Raw genomic sequence first — 17,832 nt, forward strand, 5'->3', positions numbered from 1 at the left:
TAGCCAATCAGAGTCAAGCAGCTTAGCTCATTGAATATTAATGAGAATTGGCAGAAATGGAGCTGAGTCTTCCTGAAGGCTTTCTATACAAGTCTAGATTGTCTTTAAACAAGGCTACCAAGACATTTTTAACACAAAAAAATGTTACAGTGTCCATGGTAGAACTTCAGACATTAACACCAAGTAATGGAATACGTGTGGCAGGGCACCTTTAACCCTCCGGTTGTCCTCGGGTCAAATTTGACCCGTTTACAAAAACTTTCTATATCAGAACTATGACAAAAGAACATTGAAAAAAGTAAAAAATGTTGGGAAAAAAAAACCTGAAAAAGGAGGAAAAAAATAGATAAAAAAATCAACAAAAACATTTTTTTAAACGCTGAAAAAGTGACCAAAAAAAAAATCAAAAAAACTTTGGAAAAAACAAAAGAATTTAATTTTTTTTTTACTAAAACATAATTAAACAAATGTCAAAAAAGGGACAAAAAAATTGGAATAAAATTAACAAAAACTGAGAAAAAAATGTAGAAAATATTTCAACCCAGAAAACCAAGTTGCATGGTCGACGGAAAGACAACACAAGGATTAACACTCCCCTAGAAATAAGCAAATGCCACTTTGTAAGACGTTTTCTTGCAGATGTTATACTTATACTAGCTGTATTTTCGAAAGCTAGAGTACTTGCTCACTCAGTTCCGGCCTTGACAAAACGTTTTTTTTTTTTTTTCTTGACTGATAGTCAGTCTTGTCTTTGATTCAGCTATTCCAACACTACGGAGTTCTCACTGCAAATAACGCTCAGAGATGAAGCCAACCCCAAAACCACAATGCACAGCTGCATACATGGCAGTTAAGTATTTCTGTAAAGGAATATTGACTTAAATAAACCGTACTGTACAGTTTTTCTTTACAATATGGTTTATTTGGCAACGTGAATGACCATCCTTTGAAATGACATATTTTCACCATGTGATCTATCACCAATGAATCTCTGGCACTCACAGATAAGTAGTCTTCTCACTTAATATAGGCAAAAGCAAACATGTTTCAGCTAAAAAGCCATCATAAGCCTCATCACTTATGCTGATGATGGCTTTTAGCTGAAACCTTTTTTCATGCCCACTTGTACACCCTTTGTTAGTTTGTAAGGGATCTTGTGGCTGCGTGCAATGTAAAAGCACCAAAGGGAGACAGGATTGGAGTTTTCATTGCTCAGCTAATGTGGTCTTGTCATTGCCATACAGAGAGCTATATCAATAACCTGTCAGCACCTGCAATTGTTATGCTAGCACAGCAAACAGTGGGTAGACATCCGCACTTGAGCGTTCCTTTGGGAAGGCAAGGGAAATCAGAGAGCTAATCAGCGGCAGCCAGGACTGTGGAGGTGAATACAAGTGCAACAAGAAAGTGATGCTGATGGGAGTCGACACACAGAATTGGGAGAGGATCAGGAGACACCCCTACTTAAGGAAGCTGTTTCCTCAGCCTGGAAAACTTTGATTTAATGTAATGGAGTCCTCATCATGAGGGTAGCAAGAAAGCAATGGGAATTTGGCAATTGTCTGCCAGTATAGCGTGTGAAATAAAAATGAAAAAAGTTGGATTTTTTTTTGTGTACAGTATTTGAGAATGGTAGCTCTGAAAGATGAAATGTTTTAATATATTTCCTGATCCAGTTGTGTGCAATGCGTGTTCTCGTTTTCTGATGTTTGCACAGAGTTGTTTGGGCTGCGTAACAACAGAGTTATTAATGTCCCAGGGATGTAGATGGCAGGTAAATTAATACTAATTCTATGCAGAGATGAACAAATTAGCCTGTTTTTTTCCCAGTGGCTTGTTAGTAAGGAACATCACACACACACACACACACACACACACACACACACACACACACACACACACACACACACACACACACACACACACACACACACACACACACACACACACACACAGATCCCGTAAACACAAAGGTATACGTGAACACGACAAACCTCCCCTCTTAAAGTCATACATACAAACAGAGTACACTAGCCAATATATGCACACATGGAAAATTAAAAGAAATACACACCTACTTCTTAATCTCCCAGCACCATAAACACAAAGAGGGAGCGAATTATAGAGTTTGAGGACTTGGCTTGGTATCAGAGGGAGGCTACCTCGCTTGTTTGGATGTTAATTAGTTTGGCCTGTTTGCATTTTTATTTATCTGGTGCAGAGAGCTTGAGCTGATAATCTATTCACAGTGATATTGAGAGATAAAACTTGAGCTCAGATGAGGTTGGCCAGTGAAACTGCTGCTTTTCTTAAATTATTCATCAACAGTGCAGCTCTGAGTGGCATCCCGTGCATTTCAAAGTCACTTCAGCCGACCGTTTATCTGCTCGAGGTACATGTTGGGGACGCATATCGGCATCTAAGGACGCATTGCTCCCGGTCCCTCTCTGTCCCACCTCTCAGAATCTCCATGATAAATTATGCCCCACTCCATTCCCTTCAGTTGAATTAAAATGCTGTATCGCTCAATAAGCGCGTGCTATATTGAGACGTATTGATATGCATCCAACATGGAGCATGTAATGAGAAGAGATGACATAGTGCCTGGACTGCATGGCACCTGTCCCATACTGCTGGCCAAGTCAGCGGGGCAAGAGACGAAAATGAAGATGAACAGAGCAACACACACCACACACACACACACCACACAACACACACACACACACACACACACACACACACACACACACACACACACACACACACACCACACACACACACCACACACCACACACCACACACACACACACACCACACAACACCACCACCGTGTGTGCTGATTACAGTTTCAATGGACCTTTTTCCCCTTCATACCACTGTCATTGAAAGAAGATTAGATGGGGCAGATTGCTTTAGACATCAAACATCATGCGGCCGATCCGTCATAGCAGTCGCTTTCAGCGCAGCCTCTTATAAAGAGCTTTCTGGATGCATTCACAGTATGAAAAAAAGGAAAACACTCTGCGCCTTCCCAGTGTCCAACCTTGCCTTCAGCCTCTCTAACCTCCCCTGTTTCTCCATTCCACAGTCAACTGATGCTCACTGGGTTGTAAGGGCACTATTTTCTCCCCTTACCCCACCCCCACTTTTTCCTTCCCTTTGCCTATCTTCCTGTTTTCTCTCTCCCTTTTCTTTATCGCCAACTTGTGAATGGCAGCCAATCAGGGGCAAAGTCGCCTCAGCTTCAGCCTCGGTGACATCCACCGCCAGAAGTGATGCACTGCTAGAGAAAGAGAGAGGAGGGGATAGAGAGAAGGGATGGGGGGGGGAGGGAGAAACAGAGAAAGACAGAGAGAGAGGGAGAGAGAGAGAGAGAGAGAGAGATGATAGAAAGAAAGTGTAGCGGAGGAAAGGGAGAGGAGCCAGAGAGCGGGGAAAAGGAATGGAGCGAGGGAGGGCAGAGAGAAAGAGAGAAGCATAGAGCGAGTGAGGGAAGCAGGCAAGAGACTCTCTCTCTCTCTTTATTTCGCTCTCTCTTGCTCAGACACACACACACACACACCCATACACACTCGCACCAGCTGTGCTGTTGTCAGTCTTGGAATGTAAGCACTGCCGCGAGGAGTCAGATTCTCCACTGCTAAGGAGTAGGAACACAGTACCGTGCACTCAGTGACACAGATGGATGCTAAGCTGTAAAAATCAACAAGGTAAGGGCTTTTTTCTGCTGAATGTTAAAGGACATATTTATATTTTTTCTGCCTCCAGACTCCAGGGGATGATTTTTTTTTTTTTTTATCCCCGCTGTGACGGAGCCCGACTAACGCAGCACTGTGGCTATCTCATAAGAACATCTCAAAAGAAGTGTTGCAACTTCAAAGAGGTCGATAACAGCTAAATTGACCGAAGCAGGAAATGTATAGATGTCCTGTCCGAATGCACTAATCTTGTACCTGTCGGTCATAATCTTATTTGTGTGCAAGATGTGCTTGATAATGAAAAAAATAGAATACGTACGTGGTAGTACCACAGTAGATTTCTGTTGCAAATTAGAACTTTTAGCTTATTAATGATACCAGATAAAACAAACCTAAACATTACTACTATTAAGTCTTTTTTAGCATATTACTTCCCTTTGAATTAATAAAAAAAAAGGAAGAAAAAAAAAGACATGTGAGCTTGTGACACCTGTCACACAGGAAATAACACGCAACTTTGTAACGTTATGTTTGTCGTACTGTGCTTTTCTATGTATTAGTACTGACGTTTTCACCCAATCAAAAGTGGTTTTCGGATTCCATACTGTGCAATAGAGGATGTCCATACATGTTATCTACATGAGTAGATGCATGTGATTGGCTATGTGCATATTATATATATATATATATATATATATATTAATGTATACATCTATACACAAATAAATAAGTAAAGAATATGTATATGTGCATATGTGTTTGAACCTGTTTTAAGTGTCCATTCCAGGTTCTCTGTGTGTGGTGTGTGTGTGTGTGTGTGTGTGTGCGTGTGTGCGTGTGTGCGTGTGTAGACGTATCTGTCTGTCTGCTGAGATGCAGTGAGCGTGAATCATACTTGTGATGTGCTCTGGGCAGATTTGATGGAGAGGCACTGTACCATTCATATCTCTAAAAACGCATGAAGGTGTTTATCATGGTGTTCGAGCAGTGCAGCGAAAGCAGCCAAGAGTGTTGCTGAGTACGTACATGTGCATATCCTCCACAGCACAAACTTAATCCACCCCTTACTCTTCTTCGCTCTCTCTAAGCGCCTAGACCTCGGGTGTGCTGCCTCACACACCGACAGCTTTACAGTCACCAAAGTGATATATTAGGGTGTAGTAGTGTGCTGTGCACCGGGTCATCCATGTAACGCCATTACTGTTTAGTGCAAATTAGCCACGAACACGCTCCCTGAATTATTGTTAGATATCAAGTGACCTTTCGGCGCTCAAATGAAAAGAGGTGGAAATCCATTCTCCCACACATGTACAGAGGCTCTAATGAGCATTCACACAGCTGTTTTTGTATGGATTAAACATGAATATTCATTTGGAAAACACTGTTTATGTTAGGGAGGAAAAAGGGATCCGGGAGACCAAAATTGGACTATTCTCTGGACAAATTAATGGTATTAATACAGACATTTTAGCCTGATTTAATTAAACCCCAGCATTTGAATATCCTTGCAATATCTTTTGTGAGAGTGAATTTTTTTTATGCTGACCTGGAAAGCCTGTCCTTCACATAGTTAGATCTATGGCAAGACATATGGGTGGGTTCATTGATTATTATTACCTTGTTAAAATGCATACACTCTCCTGAAAGCCATCTCAATAAAATCATTATTTTAAATAATGGAGTTACATCTCCAATGTCAAAATAAACCTTTCAAGAAAATAAAAAGGCCCGCCCTTTTACTTTTAGAGTAGCTTTTCAACAAGGAAGTGTGCACAGTATCACAAAATTGCTTAGAGGATTTCAAAACATGAGTAAAGCTTGCTGAGGTTTGCCAAGGACTGCAGCCAGTGGAGGCAGACTTGGGAAGGTCTAGGGCTCCACCAAGTGGAGGTTTGTACAGGTGCTGCGTCTTGGTACATCGACGCCCCTAATGCTAGATATACATCCGTCTGTGCTGCTCTGTCAACACCAGCAAGAAAGCACTCGAGCTACTCAAAGTGCCAATCACAAAACACTAGTGTCTTGCACCCAACGCACATGTGTGGTTAGTTTGACAATGTAAAAATGCTGCATTTGCCAGCCGTGAATCACGTTGTTGGATAAATAGTGCACACAAAAATGATCAAGACTGCTCATGGCACCGGTTTTGTGACCTTGCAACTCTCCTTTACCATGCCCGATTAAAAGTACCTCTGTCTGTTCTTCTTTAGAATTGTCATACAATATTGTGACTTGATGAATTTCCTCAAAAGAACAACTTAAGGCTCCAACTAAAATGGTGTTTGAATGCCAGCAGTTTTAAATGTGGATCTTTGGTTTTGGGATGGGAGATGTTTAATCATGCCGCCCCACCCTTATGCAACTCTGGCTCTTTGCGTGTGTCTTTGCTTGGATTTTAGAAGTGTCTGCTTTTTATAACAATGTGGAATATATTACAAGAACATTTCATGAAATAAATGTTACCCAGAATGTGACTCATGACTTAAGTCCACTGACTACTTTAGGCAAAGTTTCCCTTTGCTTTAAATGGGAAATATGTCATATTAAGAAACTTTATATGTAGGATAGTAAAAGTGCAATTTTAAGTTAAATCCATGCAAACGGAGTGGTATGTTTTCTCTGGGCCAAAGCTGAAGCAACTGTCTGTACAGGACAGATGGTCAATTTAGGCGTTTATATTCTCCCATGTATAAAGGATTATCAATTTATCATGCATGCATGCAAGACCTCCTGAAAAGGTTTCCAAACTAGACTTCTGCAGCACATATTTATTGTCCTGCTGAATTCAAAGAAGGCATGAAAGTGCTTAGTTTTAATGTTCGTGGGTAAGCCTGCGCGTTCAATTTTTGGGATGCATGCATACAGATTTATACAGACTAATGTGCGAGGCTGTGCTTTTTTGGGAAGAATATCCTGATGAACAGCTAGTTTATATCTGATCAAAGATCTTCTTATTCAGCAAAACAAGAATGTATAATTTTGCAGATTACAGAAATGGAGCACAGCGGCGCTCTCGCCAGAATGTGTCTTAGCCACGATTAAGAATAACAACCCTAGACAACACTTTAAAAAACATATTCAACAATTTGGTCCGTTCACATCTCAGTTTTTTAATGCCAAGCTATTTAAGCTGTCTACAACTTAATTTAATCATACATACACATATATATATATATATATTTTTTTTTGTAACAAACTACACTATTTAATAGGCTAAATGAGTTGAGATATTTCAGCAAGTCTATAGGATCTGGCATTGATTCAGCAAGCTCACTCATCCTTTAATGGAGTGTTTGGAAGAATTCTGAAAAGACACACTGGCCTAATGCTTAATAGGCACACCACATCAAAGATTAATATCCAGAATGCTATTAAAACTCAAGGGCAGGCTGGAATGATAATTAGAAAATGCAATCACAAGCATCAGACTAGATTAATTGCGAGGCGGCGTTTCCTGATTTCGGGAACGCACGTGTCACATTCATGCCCCATTATGGGCATGCACAAGAAATAAAAAAAGAAAATGTTGCAGCGATCAGCAATTTACAACACTACCTATATTTATGTAGTGTCTATATTTTATCGCTTCTACTGAAGCAATACATTGACAAAATTAAAATTCATGTCTTGGCATCAGAGAAAGACATACAGCTGTATTTCATACTCTTGTAACAGGTTTATAGATTATTCAAAGGTTTAATAATAATGTTAATAACTATTTGCATAGTACCTTTCATACAATTGAATGCAGCTTAAAGTGCTTCACAATGTGGTAACAAAGCAAAACAATTAAATAAAAAACAACTTAAACAGACATAACAACATGCATAAGAGAAGGTCATAAGGAGAGAATAAAAAAATAAATAAAAAGGCAACAAAGTAAAAATAGTAAAAGTGGCAGTAGAAAAAAAAAAAAAAAGTCAAGCACATTAACTAAATGCCAGCCTGATTAGGTCGGAGTTTGGGCAAGTCTCCCACGCTGCTTCAGGTAGTGAGTACCCAGAGATATCGATTGGTGTGCTTTACTTTAGCCCTAATGACAATGTTCATCCATAACAAACTTTGATCAACTCAATCAAAAAGTATTCATAAGACTAAGAAAGTATCGCAGATTTAACAGATTTAACTGAACAAAGCTGGTCTGAGTTTCTAAGAAAGATCCGAGTGAGCAATGTTTTAGGTTGAGATCTCATTAGGTTATTTCATTTTCTATTCAGGATTACATTCATTTATATTCCGTACTTCACTTTCATCAATGGGACCATAATACTAATTTGTCCATAGAGAGTAAAACGCCCTTTGTTCATGTGAATACTTCCACTGATGATACTGTCCTGATTTAAGAGCTCCGAACAAAAGCAGAGGGATTGCTAAAGTAGCATGTGCCCAACTTTATACAGCATACCCTGAGGTACACAGTGAGTGCTTGTCAGGCTACCTCTGGTCCTCTAGCCCTCATACGGGAACCCTACTAAATAGGCTCTTTTAGCAAGAGAGGCAAGATTTATTAGGATTAACTTCCAAAAGACCATGAATTATGCATGCACACCCAAATTACCTATCAGGACGAGTCGTGCCAGTGACACAGCCTAAGTGACAATGGAAGACTACCAATACCACAAAATACCTTATCACAGTCACAAAGCCTGGGGGGGGGGAGATCTATTACCCCCACAGCAGAAGTTACAAATAAAACGTTAGTGTCAGTCGAGTGTTTTACAGTGGTGTCTTTGGCCATTGTGCTCCTAGACAAGCCTGTATGTAGCTATTAAAATACACTCAGTGTTTGTGCATCATCAGTAATGTGCCAGGTAGCTGCAGTGAGTAAACTTAATTTGACAAATGTGCTGTGACGATAGCAGTGCCCTGTTGACACATTTAGATTGCAGTGGCTTTTATATATATTTTTTTTCAATCATTAATCACGCCCTTAGAAGTTTGTCTAATGACCCCTACTGCATTAGCTTTGCATACTTTCTCATCATTAGACTATTTAAATTTCATTAAACTAGTCTACCCAAATAGGTATCTAAATAAGGGTTTAATCGTTTTAGAATAATGTTCATTAATTTGTACTTTTTCATTAAACAACCACTATATTTAAATGTTTTTTTTTTTAGTTTATTCATTTTAGACAAATCCAATTCCAGAATTAGGACAGGGAAACGCTCCTTCACTCGCACAATGCACATTTGGTAACAGCAGAATTAGCTGCTGCGCTGATAAAGCCCAAATTGAAATAGACAAATGGCATACAGAAACGGCATTTTGTGTAAGTGATGCCCTATGGTAGTCCGCAATCTGCCCCAATGGATCTTAACTGGCTAGGGTTTGAAACTTGTTATAAAGGAGATCCACAAGTGTCATAAAAAGTCCTTCTTCACTAAAGTGTCCTCTTTTCACAGGGATCCGAAGGACATCAAAGAGAGGAATACAATGTCTGTTCTGTTGACACTGTCTTCCAGTGTGCATCCTATCAGAAGCTCATTACCATAATTCAGAAGTCATCCAGCACATTTCCCAGCTGATTGGATACCATGATAACCAATCAGGTTCTGCTTCTCCTGATGCTCTCTATCCTGTGGCCCACTACTGCCCTTCCTTTCACACGTGGGAATATTGGGAATCTGTTTGGGATGCCAGAGAGTGATGGCAGGATTCTTCAGCGCTCCAAACGTGGATGGATGTGGAATCAATTCTTTCTGCTGGAGGAGTATGCAGGAAATGACCATCAATATGTCGGCAAGGTACCGTGTTTAAACACATTGTCTGCAGACTAATTATAGAAGGTTTAGCTTGTTGAAGTAGTGTTTGATGTAATTGGCTGAAGACAAATGGGCTGCCAGAAATCTGGCTGTTACAGGCATAGTTAACTGGAGCTATCAGATACACAACGAGTGCACAGAAACTCCCGTCCTACAGCCTTGAACACTCCTTTTTGGAAAGTACTTTTAATCACATGGTTTGCTCAGTTTAAAAAAAAACGTACTATTACTGTATATTTAAAATCAAAATGACATTGATGTATTGTTGTGCAGATGTTGGGCCATTAATAATCAAATTAATATTTCCTCAATACCCAAAACACAAGGTGTATTTTTTTTTAACATTAAATATGAAATCATTTTCATCAGACGAGCTTCCCACCACTGCTCAAATCAGTCAATAATACCAAGGGTACATGAGTCATGAGCTGAAGCTCCCTGTTGGCAAGCCTTATTCAAAAGAAAATCATTTTTCTTCATATCAAAATGTCCAAATAAAGAGGTCCATTTGGTAAAACCAAAATATAGAATTTGGTACCCAGTCCTATAGGAGTGGGTACCAAATTCAAAACTTTATTATGCACCAACCAAATTGCCTACTAAGTATCCAGTATCGAAAAATGTCTCGTCATTCAATACCACGTTTAGATACCTAAGGAGAAAATCTCATCAGCGTCAGCAAGCCAATAAGAATGCAGCATGCTTCTACCAAGATGTAATAATGCTGCTGATTGGCTGTCTCTTGTTACACGTCATACAGACACACAGGAAAAACTCTACGTTACACACAGAGACAGGGCTGGACAGATGTACACATATACGTGCCGTAACGCTTATTGTTGTAATTTCCTTTTGTTAAAATTGATTTTATGAAATGGTTATTGAAAAAAGTATCACTCAGGAAACAGTGGTGACAGCTTTGGTACCACAGGGGTGGGGAAAAATATTGATTCTTAAATGCATCGTGATTCTCTCTAGAACGATTCAATCCTCGTTTATGATAAGTTATTTATTTTAATCTTTTTTTTAAATGTGTTCATTTTCATAAGCCAATTCTCCACCTTTAAACATGACTCAGCCTCTGACGTGGAGGATCACTGTTGGGAGAAGGTGACTCAGCATGTTTAAGGCGTAAGCATGGAATGACTACACAATAAAAACCTCAGTAGAGAAAACATTTCATTAAAACCTGTGTGGGACAAATAAATGTCAAAATCTAACAAACTCAGATTTATTTTTTTAAAACGTGCATGGAAATGTAAATAAAATGTTTTTTTGATAATCAATAATCAGTTTAAAATCGAATCGTTGACCTCTGAATTGGAATCGTGAGGTGCCCACATTTTTTTTTAAATGATACCCAGTCCCAGAGGTACATAAACATTGTAACACACGGCGAAGAGAAAAATAAAATAAATTTAGTAGAAAGCAATGCCTGCTGCTCTCTAACTGCAATCAAATGCTACATACTTTCACAAAGTGTTCACCGTAACATAACACGTTCCTGAGAGACAAACATGCAACTGCATTTGAAGGAGCTACTTTACTTTGTATACGAGTTGGACAAATACTGTAATTCAATGGGTGATTTGAAAAAACAATAACACACAACCACAGATTGGGTACAAATTCAATAATCAATACCAGGCCAAGGCAAATCAGACTCAAAACATGCATACTTTTAAAACCAGTCTCAGATGTCAGAAGGGATGTTTCAGAAAATGCAGCTCTCGCAAGACACTTTTCTCCTTATAATCAGAGTAAAAAAAGGAGAGTTTCAGGACAATGCTCCTCCTCCCCTCGCGCCCAGATTAGAGAGGTTCTTGTCAGCTCACCCATGCTAGCACTATAAAGACAGGTGTGATGGGGAACGCTACAGTTATCAACTCGAGGGAGGGAAATGAGGTGACTGTCGACAGCCAATTTTCTCAGAAGAAGCTGGCTTTCATCACACACCTCATTCTCCGGAGTAAACAAGTGTCTTGTGCAAGGTTGAGTAGGGGGATATGACAACTTCTTTTGAAAAAAACCATCATCCTGATGTGGTGAAAGGAAAGGTACAGCAAAAATAAATGGAATATGGAGAGAAGGAGGATGAAGAAAACATATCAATCAAAAAAGGCCAATGAAATTCACCTAGCTGTGTTATGTAATGAGGCAGCAAAGCAAATGCTAACTATAAATGGGGCCATTCCTTGATATGCCGGTGACTGGTGCGACTCTTTGATGCTCTCTGGCGCCCAACTTCTGTGCCGTGACAGCAATCACATCACCAGTTCCCTACTCTTCCTGTGTCCAATATCATTCACTATTAAACTGTCAGAAAAACATGCGGCTGTAATAAATTACTGGAGAGGGTGTGGGGGGGCATTGTGCAGACACATACTGCCATTCTGCTTTACAGAAGGAGCTTCAGTGATCCATATCGCTAATTCAATCAGTTAAACTTTAGAGTTTTAGACAGAGAGACAGACCGGGAACGGCGACAGAGATGATATGGAGAACAAGTGTAAGGATAGATACATAAATATAGAGACCAAATCAAAGAATGGATGGATTGAAAATAAGCGATCAAGTTAATCAACAGTGAAATAATTCCCCATGCACAAATGCAATATATTCTCAATTTGTTGTTTTCCTACACTTAATATCTGAAGGTTTTACTGTAAATTTTGACACAGACAAAACAAGAATGATGACGACATTGCCATGGCCTCTGAGAAATTGTGAATGCCATTTCATTCCACCCTTTCTTAAGTTAATTAAGAAATAAGTGGGCACATTGATCAATAATGAAAATAGGCATTAGTTAAAGCCCTAAAAACAAGTTGCAAGTTGATAGAAAACAAGTTGATAGAAAGATATTAGAGGTGCGATGATTCAAGTCCAGTCAATTCATCAAGAAGTAAATACACAGAAAAGGATTCCACTATATATATATATATATATATATATATATATATTATATATTATATAATAATTTATTTATTTATTTTTTACAATGTAACCGTTTTTGTAATTTCATGAGCAAAAAGGCCAAACAAGTTATGCTGCCTGCCATTGGTTTGTGTAAGTGTTAATTGATTTTCTTCGGCTTGTGGACTGTTAGAAAAAAACAAGCAATTTCAAGACACCGCCTTAGGCCCTGAGCAATTATAATGGCCTTTTTTTTTTTTACCATTTTGTGAAATTTTGTGGACAAAGAAAATTACTTATAGATACAGCAATAGAAAAAAATGGGAGGACAATGACAATGGTAGACAGACAAACAAATAAGAGAGGTAGATGGACGGAGAGCAAAAAAAACAAGAGACCAAATGCAAAAACCACTCTCATGCCCGGCACAAAGCCATCACGGCCTTGATGGCCCTCCTCATAAAGATCATTTAATGGCCTTTGCAGTGCACTGTGGGAAACCTTGTTTATTTCACATCCAACCAAACCTCTCCAATCAGCCCACACACACTCACTCACTGTCAATTGAAGTTGATTTCTTGATTACGGCAATCAAATCTGATGTAAAGAACAGCCACACTCTTGTCTAGCTCACTTTTTAACTGAAATGGAGGCAGTGCACCACTGGGACTGCACCATATAACAAATGCAGCTCATATTGCTTATCAAGGTGTTCAAAATGCATGCTGCTTTGAAGCCTACATTTTGAGTGGTGCTGACGGATACCTCACAGAATCGTAAGAAAAATAACTGCATTAGCAAGAGTAAGGTTTGGAGCACTTACTCAGCAGCTATTGTCAACACTGAAAAAAGAGCATGGTGTATTTAGTGATTGTAAATATGCTATGCAGTGGCTGTGCAATGTATCAAGCTTAAATCCCTTAAATCTCATTTTAACTGACTTTCACGGGGCCATCAATGAGTGTGAGCACTCAGTGTGTGCAGCTGTGGTGCCCTACTTCTTAAGCAGGGCTGTGAAGTGTGAACACTTGCAATGTGGAGCAATACAACCACAAACTTTGGATTTTGGAGCATTTGAGTGATGTGCTTGAAGTGAACTAAATCCTATTAAACCCCCGATACACTGTATTGTCTTGTGCTTTGGAAAGGAAACGTGCTGCTCTAAATTAGAAAATTCAAGGTAGCTCACTTTGTTGTGTTAATATTTTTGCCAATAAGTCTCCTTGAGATTTCACAAGGCCTTGTTTGATACATTTTTGCATGAATTTTGCAGAGCTCTGAAAACTACAAAGCATTCTGGAGATATTGTTAGCTGCAACTTTAACCTGCATAATATACATTATAGTTTGGTGTCCCAATTGTAAAGAATGTTTGCCTATGTCTTAAGAGACAGAGGGAAAGAGGGAAGGAGAGTAATTATTCTGTATCCATTCTGCACTCTATTTTGCTATCTCCTCTTTGCAGCAGCGAGCAATGCTTACCAGAGACCTGACAAGAATTGCCAATGATTTTGCCGCTTTACTGACAATTCCTCAGTGTTTGTGCAAGGCGATTTAACTCATCAAGGCTCTCTTCTGTGCTTCTGTTGTAAGGCCTTGAAAAGGCTGTGTTTGTGCTGCAAGGCCTTGAAAGGAGAGCCACTAAATCTCTGCAAATGTAGTGCGGTATAGTGCTAACATTTGATTTTCTTAAGGCTGTGTGGAAGACACTTTGTGGCACACTTTGTCAAGTGTATCAATAATCATTTTTCTAGCTGTACTAGATGTAACATATTTGCAATACATGTTAGGTGCAGAGTTTAGTTTACTTTAACATGTAAACCTTGCCTTTGGTATATGTCAATCAAAATCAATTTAGCTTGGTTACTACACTTTAAGTCACTACGCTGAATCTATTATTACCAATTTCTATGAGACATCCCTAGTCTGGCTATCACCAGACCAAGCTCAATCTTTTATGATTTAAGATGGAGCATTGGTGATCAATCAAGAGGCGTGATCAACAGGCATATTTCAAATGACTTTGGCGTTCGGTGGGCGCTATGTTGCATGTAAACAAGAAGCTGCTTGGTCGCTTCTCTATCGTCATTGTGTTAAACCCGCCAATAGGGCGCCAGGTAGATGAGCCAGTTTGTGATTGGTTCCAGCAAAATTGTGAACGGAAGCAGGATAGATAAACGTACAGGTTTCCAGACCGAGCTGCAGGGCGAAATCAACTCGCCGGCAGACTGGGCGGGGTTTACCCAGTCTAAGACATCCCTGCTGCAATCAAATCGTAAAACGTCCACGTTGCTGGTTGATTTAGATGTACAGGAGTGCCATTATTTTTTAGATGGCGTGTCATCTCATAATGACTTGGTACACATTGCTTACTTCTGCAAAAGGTCTCCTTATATGCACTACCACTCAGTAAGAAATCTATGGAAAGAAGAGCTGTTTACCCATCCATGATTAGGACGTTGACAGCAGACATCCAATAATTAGCAAAAGTGGGAGGTAAGGGCTTAGATGTCCCCAAGTATAGCAGGAATATGTAAAATGCATACCACAAAGTTCTACAAAGACTGTACAGTTCCCATTATCCCGTAGACAGCTTGGCTGCATAGGGTGCAGGCTCCTTTGATGGCTCGTTGTTTGTTGCTTCTCGGGTTCCTTTTTACAGGATTAACAAGCACGACTGGAAATATGGTAATAATCAGATGAAAACTACCGAAGAAAACAATCAAAAGATTTGGAGGAATGCAATTCTTGTGGTCTGTCTCGGAAATTGTATTGGGCTAATTATCACACAGGAAGCATAGAGGTGTCTTTGAATGGCAACAGTTCTGAACATTATTATTGACATTTGTCCAGCATTGCTTAGTGTATGTCCTAATACTGCAGCCAATATACAGTACCACTACATAGACAATGAATTTCAAGGTAGAAAAAAGGTGACTATACACAGTTTTTTTTTCTTCCTGGGAGTAAATGCACATACCACATATATCAAACCGATCTGAATGAATAAATTCATACAGACACCCTACTGCTCACCATAACTAGCCTGCCATTTGAAGTCAATAGCAGTAGCAGCCTTCCCATCTATAACATCTCATAAATCACAGCTCCGGAGAGAATTCATATCCACAAACAATGAATAGTCTGTCCCTTGAACACAATTACATGTGACAATTCTGAATGACTGATATTCCTCTTTATGGACTACGGATAATGGAGTACATGTGCATCAAAATATTTTCCAAAACAAACGCCAAATACTGCGCATATTGTTGATTTAAACTTGACAGCATCTTGTTTTCGCATGCGTCCCATTTGCCTGGGAATAGCGAGCAATACATTTCTAATTTCCATTCAAAGTTGTACCGTTGACATCCCTCTTCCAACTGTGGGGGTAAAAAAAATAATTAGTTTCCTCACAGCACGCCGACATTAATATTAATAAGTTGCTGGCGTACTGTACATCTGTGTCCCTAACTTCATGTCATTTGAAATGTGAACCCATGAGATGGTGCTCTAAATATATCTGCTGACAGATCCAGTACAGTAATGAGCTTGAATCAAGTGTCTGTCACAGTATGCCGCCGTTACTCCTCCATGACACTTGGTCAAGGTGATGGATAGGTCATAGGTGACTAATTTTAGCAATTGTTGCTGTAGGTCAGGTTTTCATCATTTTTTCAAAGGCACAATTTGGAAGAGCAATCTAAGACTAATTTGAGCTGAGCAAATGGAGTATGTCACACTTGACACTGTGGGTGCCAAAGCAATGTTCTGTTCTGAGAGTGAAAGAGATAGATCCCTGAGTGGGTTCAGGGCATCATTTCAGCATTCAAAGGAGTGGCACAAGGTTTTCATACATCTCGATTATGGTGTAAATGTAGTGGAGGCCCCCTTGGCCAACCAGTACAGTAGATTCAATTTATTCATTCCCAAGGAAGTTATGTAGCATGCACTGTTTATTTACTGCATGTTATGTGAATGAACTCGGGGATGAAGAAAACAAACTAACCCAAGTGGCGAGATACAGCCGCAACTAGATAAAGAAAAAATGTATCAAAGAGAAAAGTTCCCAAATGTTACCTGAAACTGATGCATACAATAGTTAGATAAATAATAGTTAAATAAAAAAATAAAATAAAAAAGAGAATTGGCAACCAAGGCATTAAGCTAAAATTTAAGCTATGTAGAAAAAAACTTTTTCTCAGTATTGCCTAAAAACAATAACAAATTTGGGAATACTCCTAAACTGGGAGACCCATGGCCAAACATGAATTCATTTTGTCTTTTTACTATTTAAGTATCTTCTTTTTAGCCACAGTAAAAAAAAACACCTCCTTGCAAATAGGTTTGATGTTAGCAACAAGGGAGCCAAGGATTTTTTTATTATGTGGAGAGGTGTTCAAGGGCAAGGTTTAGGATCTGTAAATATCCTGGATAACTCTTTTTTTCTCTTTGTTTAATTTAATTTTTAACAGCAATGCACTGTTTCCATTGGTTACACAAAATGTCAATAGAGTGTTTTCTAGTCTGAAGTACACACAAGAAGATTGTGCAATTACAACCCCCATACAACATTGCTGTATGGGGTGGTGATGGCACTGTGAATATGACACATGCCTTTGGTGTGGGAGACCTGGGTTTGATTTCCACCGCGAACATCAACCAATGTGTCCCTGAGCAAGACACTTAACCTCTAGCTGCTCCAGAGGCATGCAGCCTCTGAGATATATATATATATATATATATATATATATATATATATAGCAATTGAAAGTCGCTTTGGATAAAAGCGTCAACTAGATGACTTGTAATGTAATGTTTTTGTACAAGTTTGACTTAATGTATAAAATGTGTCTCTTTACTTTTCAGCTGCACTCCAACATGGACAAAGGTGATGGCAATGTGAGGTATGTTTTGACTGGAGAAGGGGCAGGCACCCTGTTCCTGATTGATGAGAAGTCTGGGGATATTCATGCCACCAAGAGGCTGGACAGGGAAGAGAAAGCTATGTACACGCTCATTGCAAAGGTCCTGGACAGGAAAACCAATGCAGAGCTGGAGCCTGACACTGAATTTAACATAAAAATCCACGATATTAACGACAACGAGCCAAGGTTTGCAAAGGAAATCTACTTCGCCAGTGTTCCTGAAATGTCTGAAGTTGGTAAGTTATGATTCGTTTTAGATTTTTTTAAAGATGGCTGGATTTTTCCCGGCACAAATGCCCAACGTTTTCCGATTTGTTATTTGCTGCTTTTCCATGTTTGATATTGTAAACTGTTGATTGGGCTGTTAGTTGGACAAAACATGCAATTATAAGAAGCCCCCATAGACTATAGCGAAAAATAATTTTTTGTTGCATTTTACTTTTGTTATTTCAGTGGAATAAACAATCTAGAAAATAACCCACAGATAAACCTATAAATTCAGTAATAATAGGTTGCAGCCACA

At 39.2% G+C, this 17,832-nt stretch overlaps 1 protein-coding gene and 1 long non-coding RNA gene across 2 annotated transcripts in view; one reads left to right on the plus strand and one right to left on the minus strand.

Moving 5' to 3' along the window:
- Positions 1-3,561, minus strand: part of LOC116671931 (uncharacterized) — a 14,703-nt gene extending 11,142 nt beyond the window's left edge. Inside the window, exons 1-2 of the long non-coding RNA XR_004327413.1 lie at positions 3,551-3,561; positions 1,787-1,791 (exon numbers count right to left, since the gene is read on the minus strand). This is a non-coding gene — a long non-coding RNA (uncharacterized LOC116671931). The remainder of the gene's footprint in view (positions 1-1,786; positions 1,792-3,550) is intronic.
- Positions 3,441-17,832, plus strand: part of LOC116671930 (cadherin-10-like) — a 30,711-nt gene continuing 16,319 nt past the window's right edge. The window contains 3 exon segments of the mRNA XM_032503412.1: positions 3,441-3,710; positions 9,104-9,445; positions 17,251-17,545. Of these exon segments, the coding sequence (XP_032359303.1) occupies positions 9,236-9,445; positions 17,251-17,545 (505 nt within the window). The 5' untranslated portion in view covers positions 3,441-3,710; positions 9,104-9,235.

The sequence above is a fragment of the Etheostoma spectabile genome, chromosome 22, assembly GCF_008692095.1.
Source record: "Etheostoma spectabile isolate EspeVRDwgs_2016 chromosome 22, UIUC_Espe_1.0, whole genome shotgun sequence".
Lineage (NCBI taxonomy): Eukaryota > Metazoa > Chordata > Actinopteri > Perciformes > Percidae > Etheostoma > Etheostoma spectabile.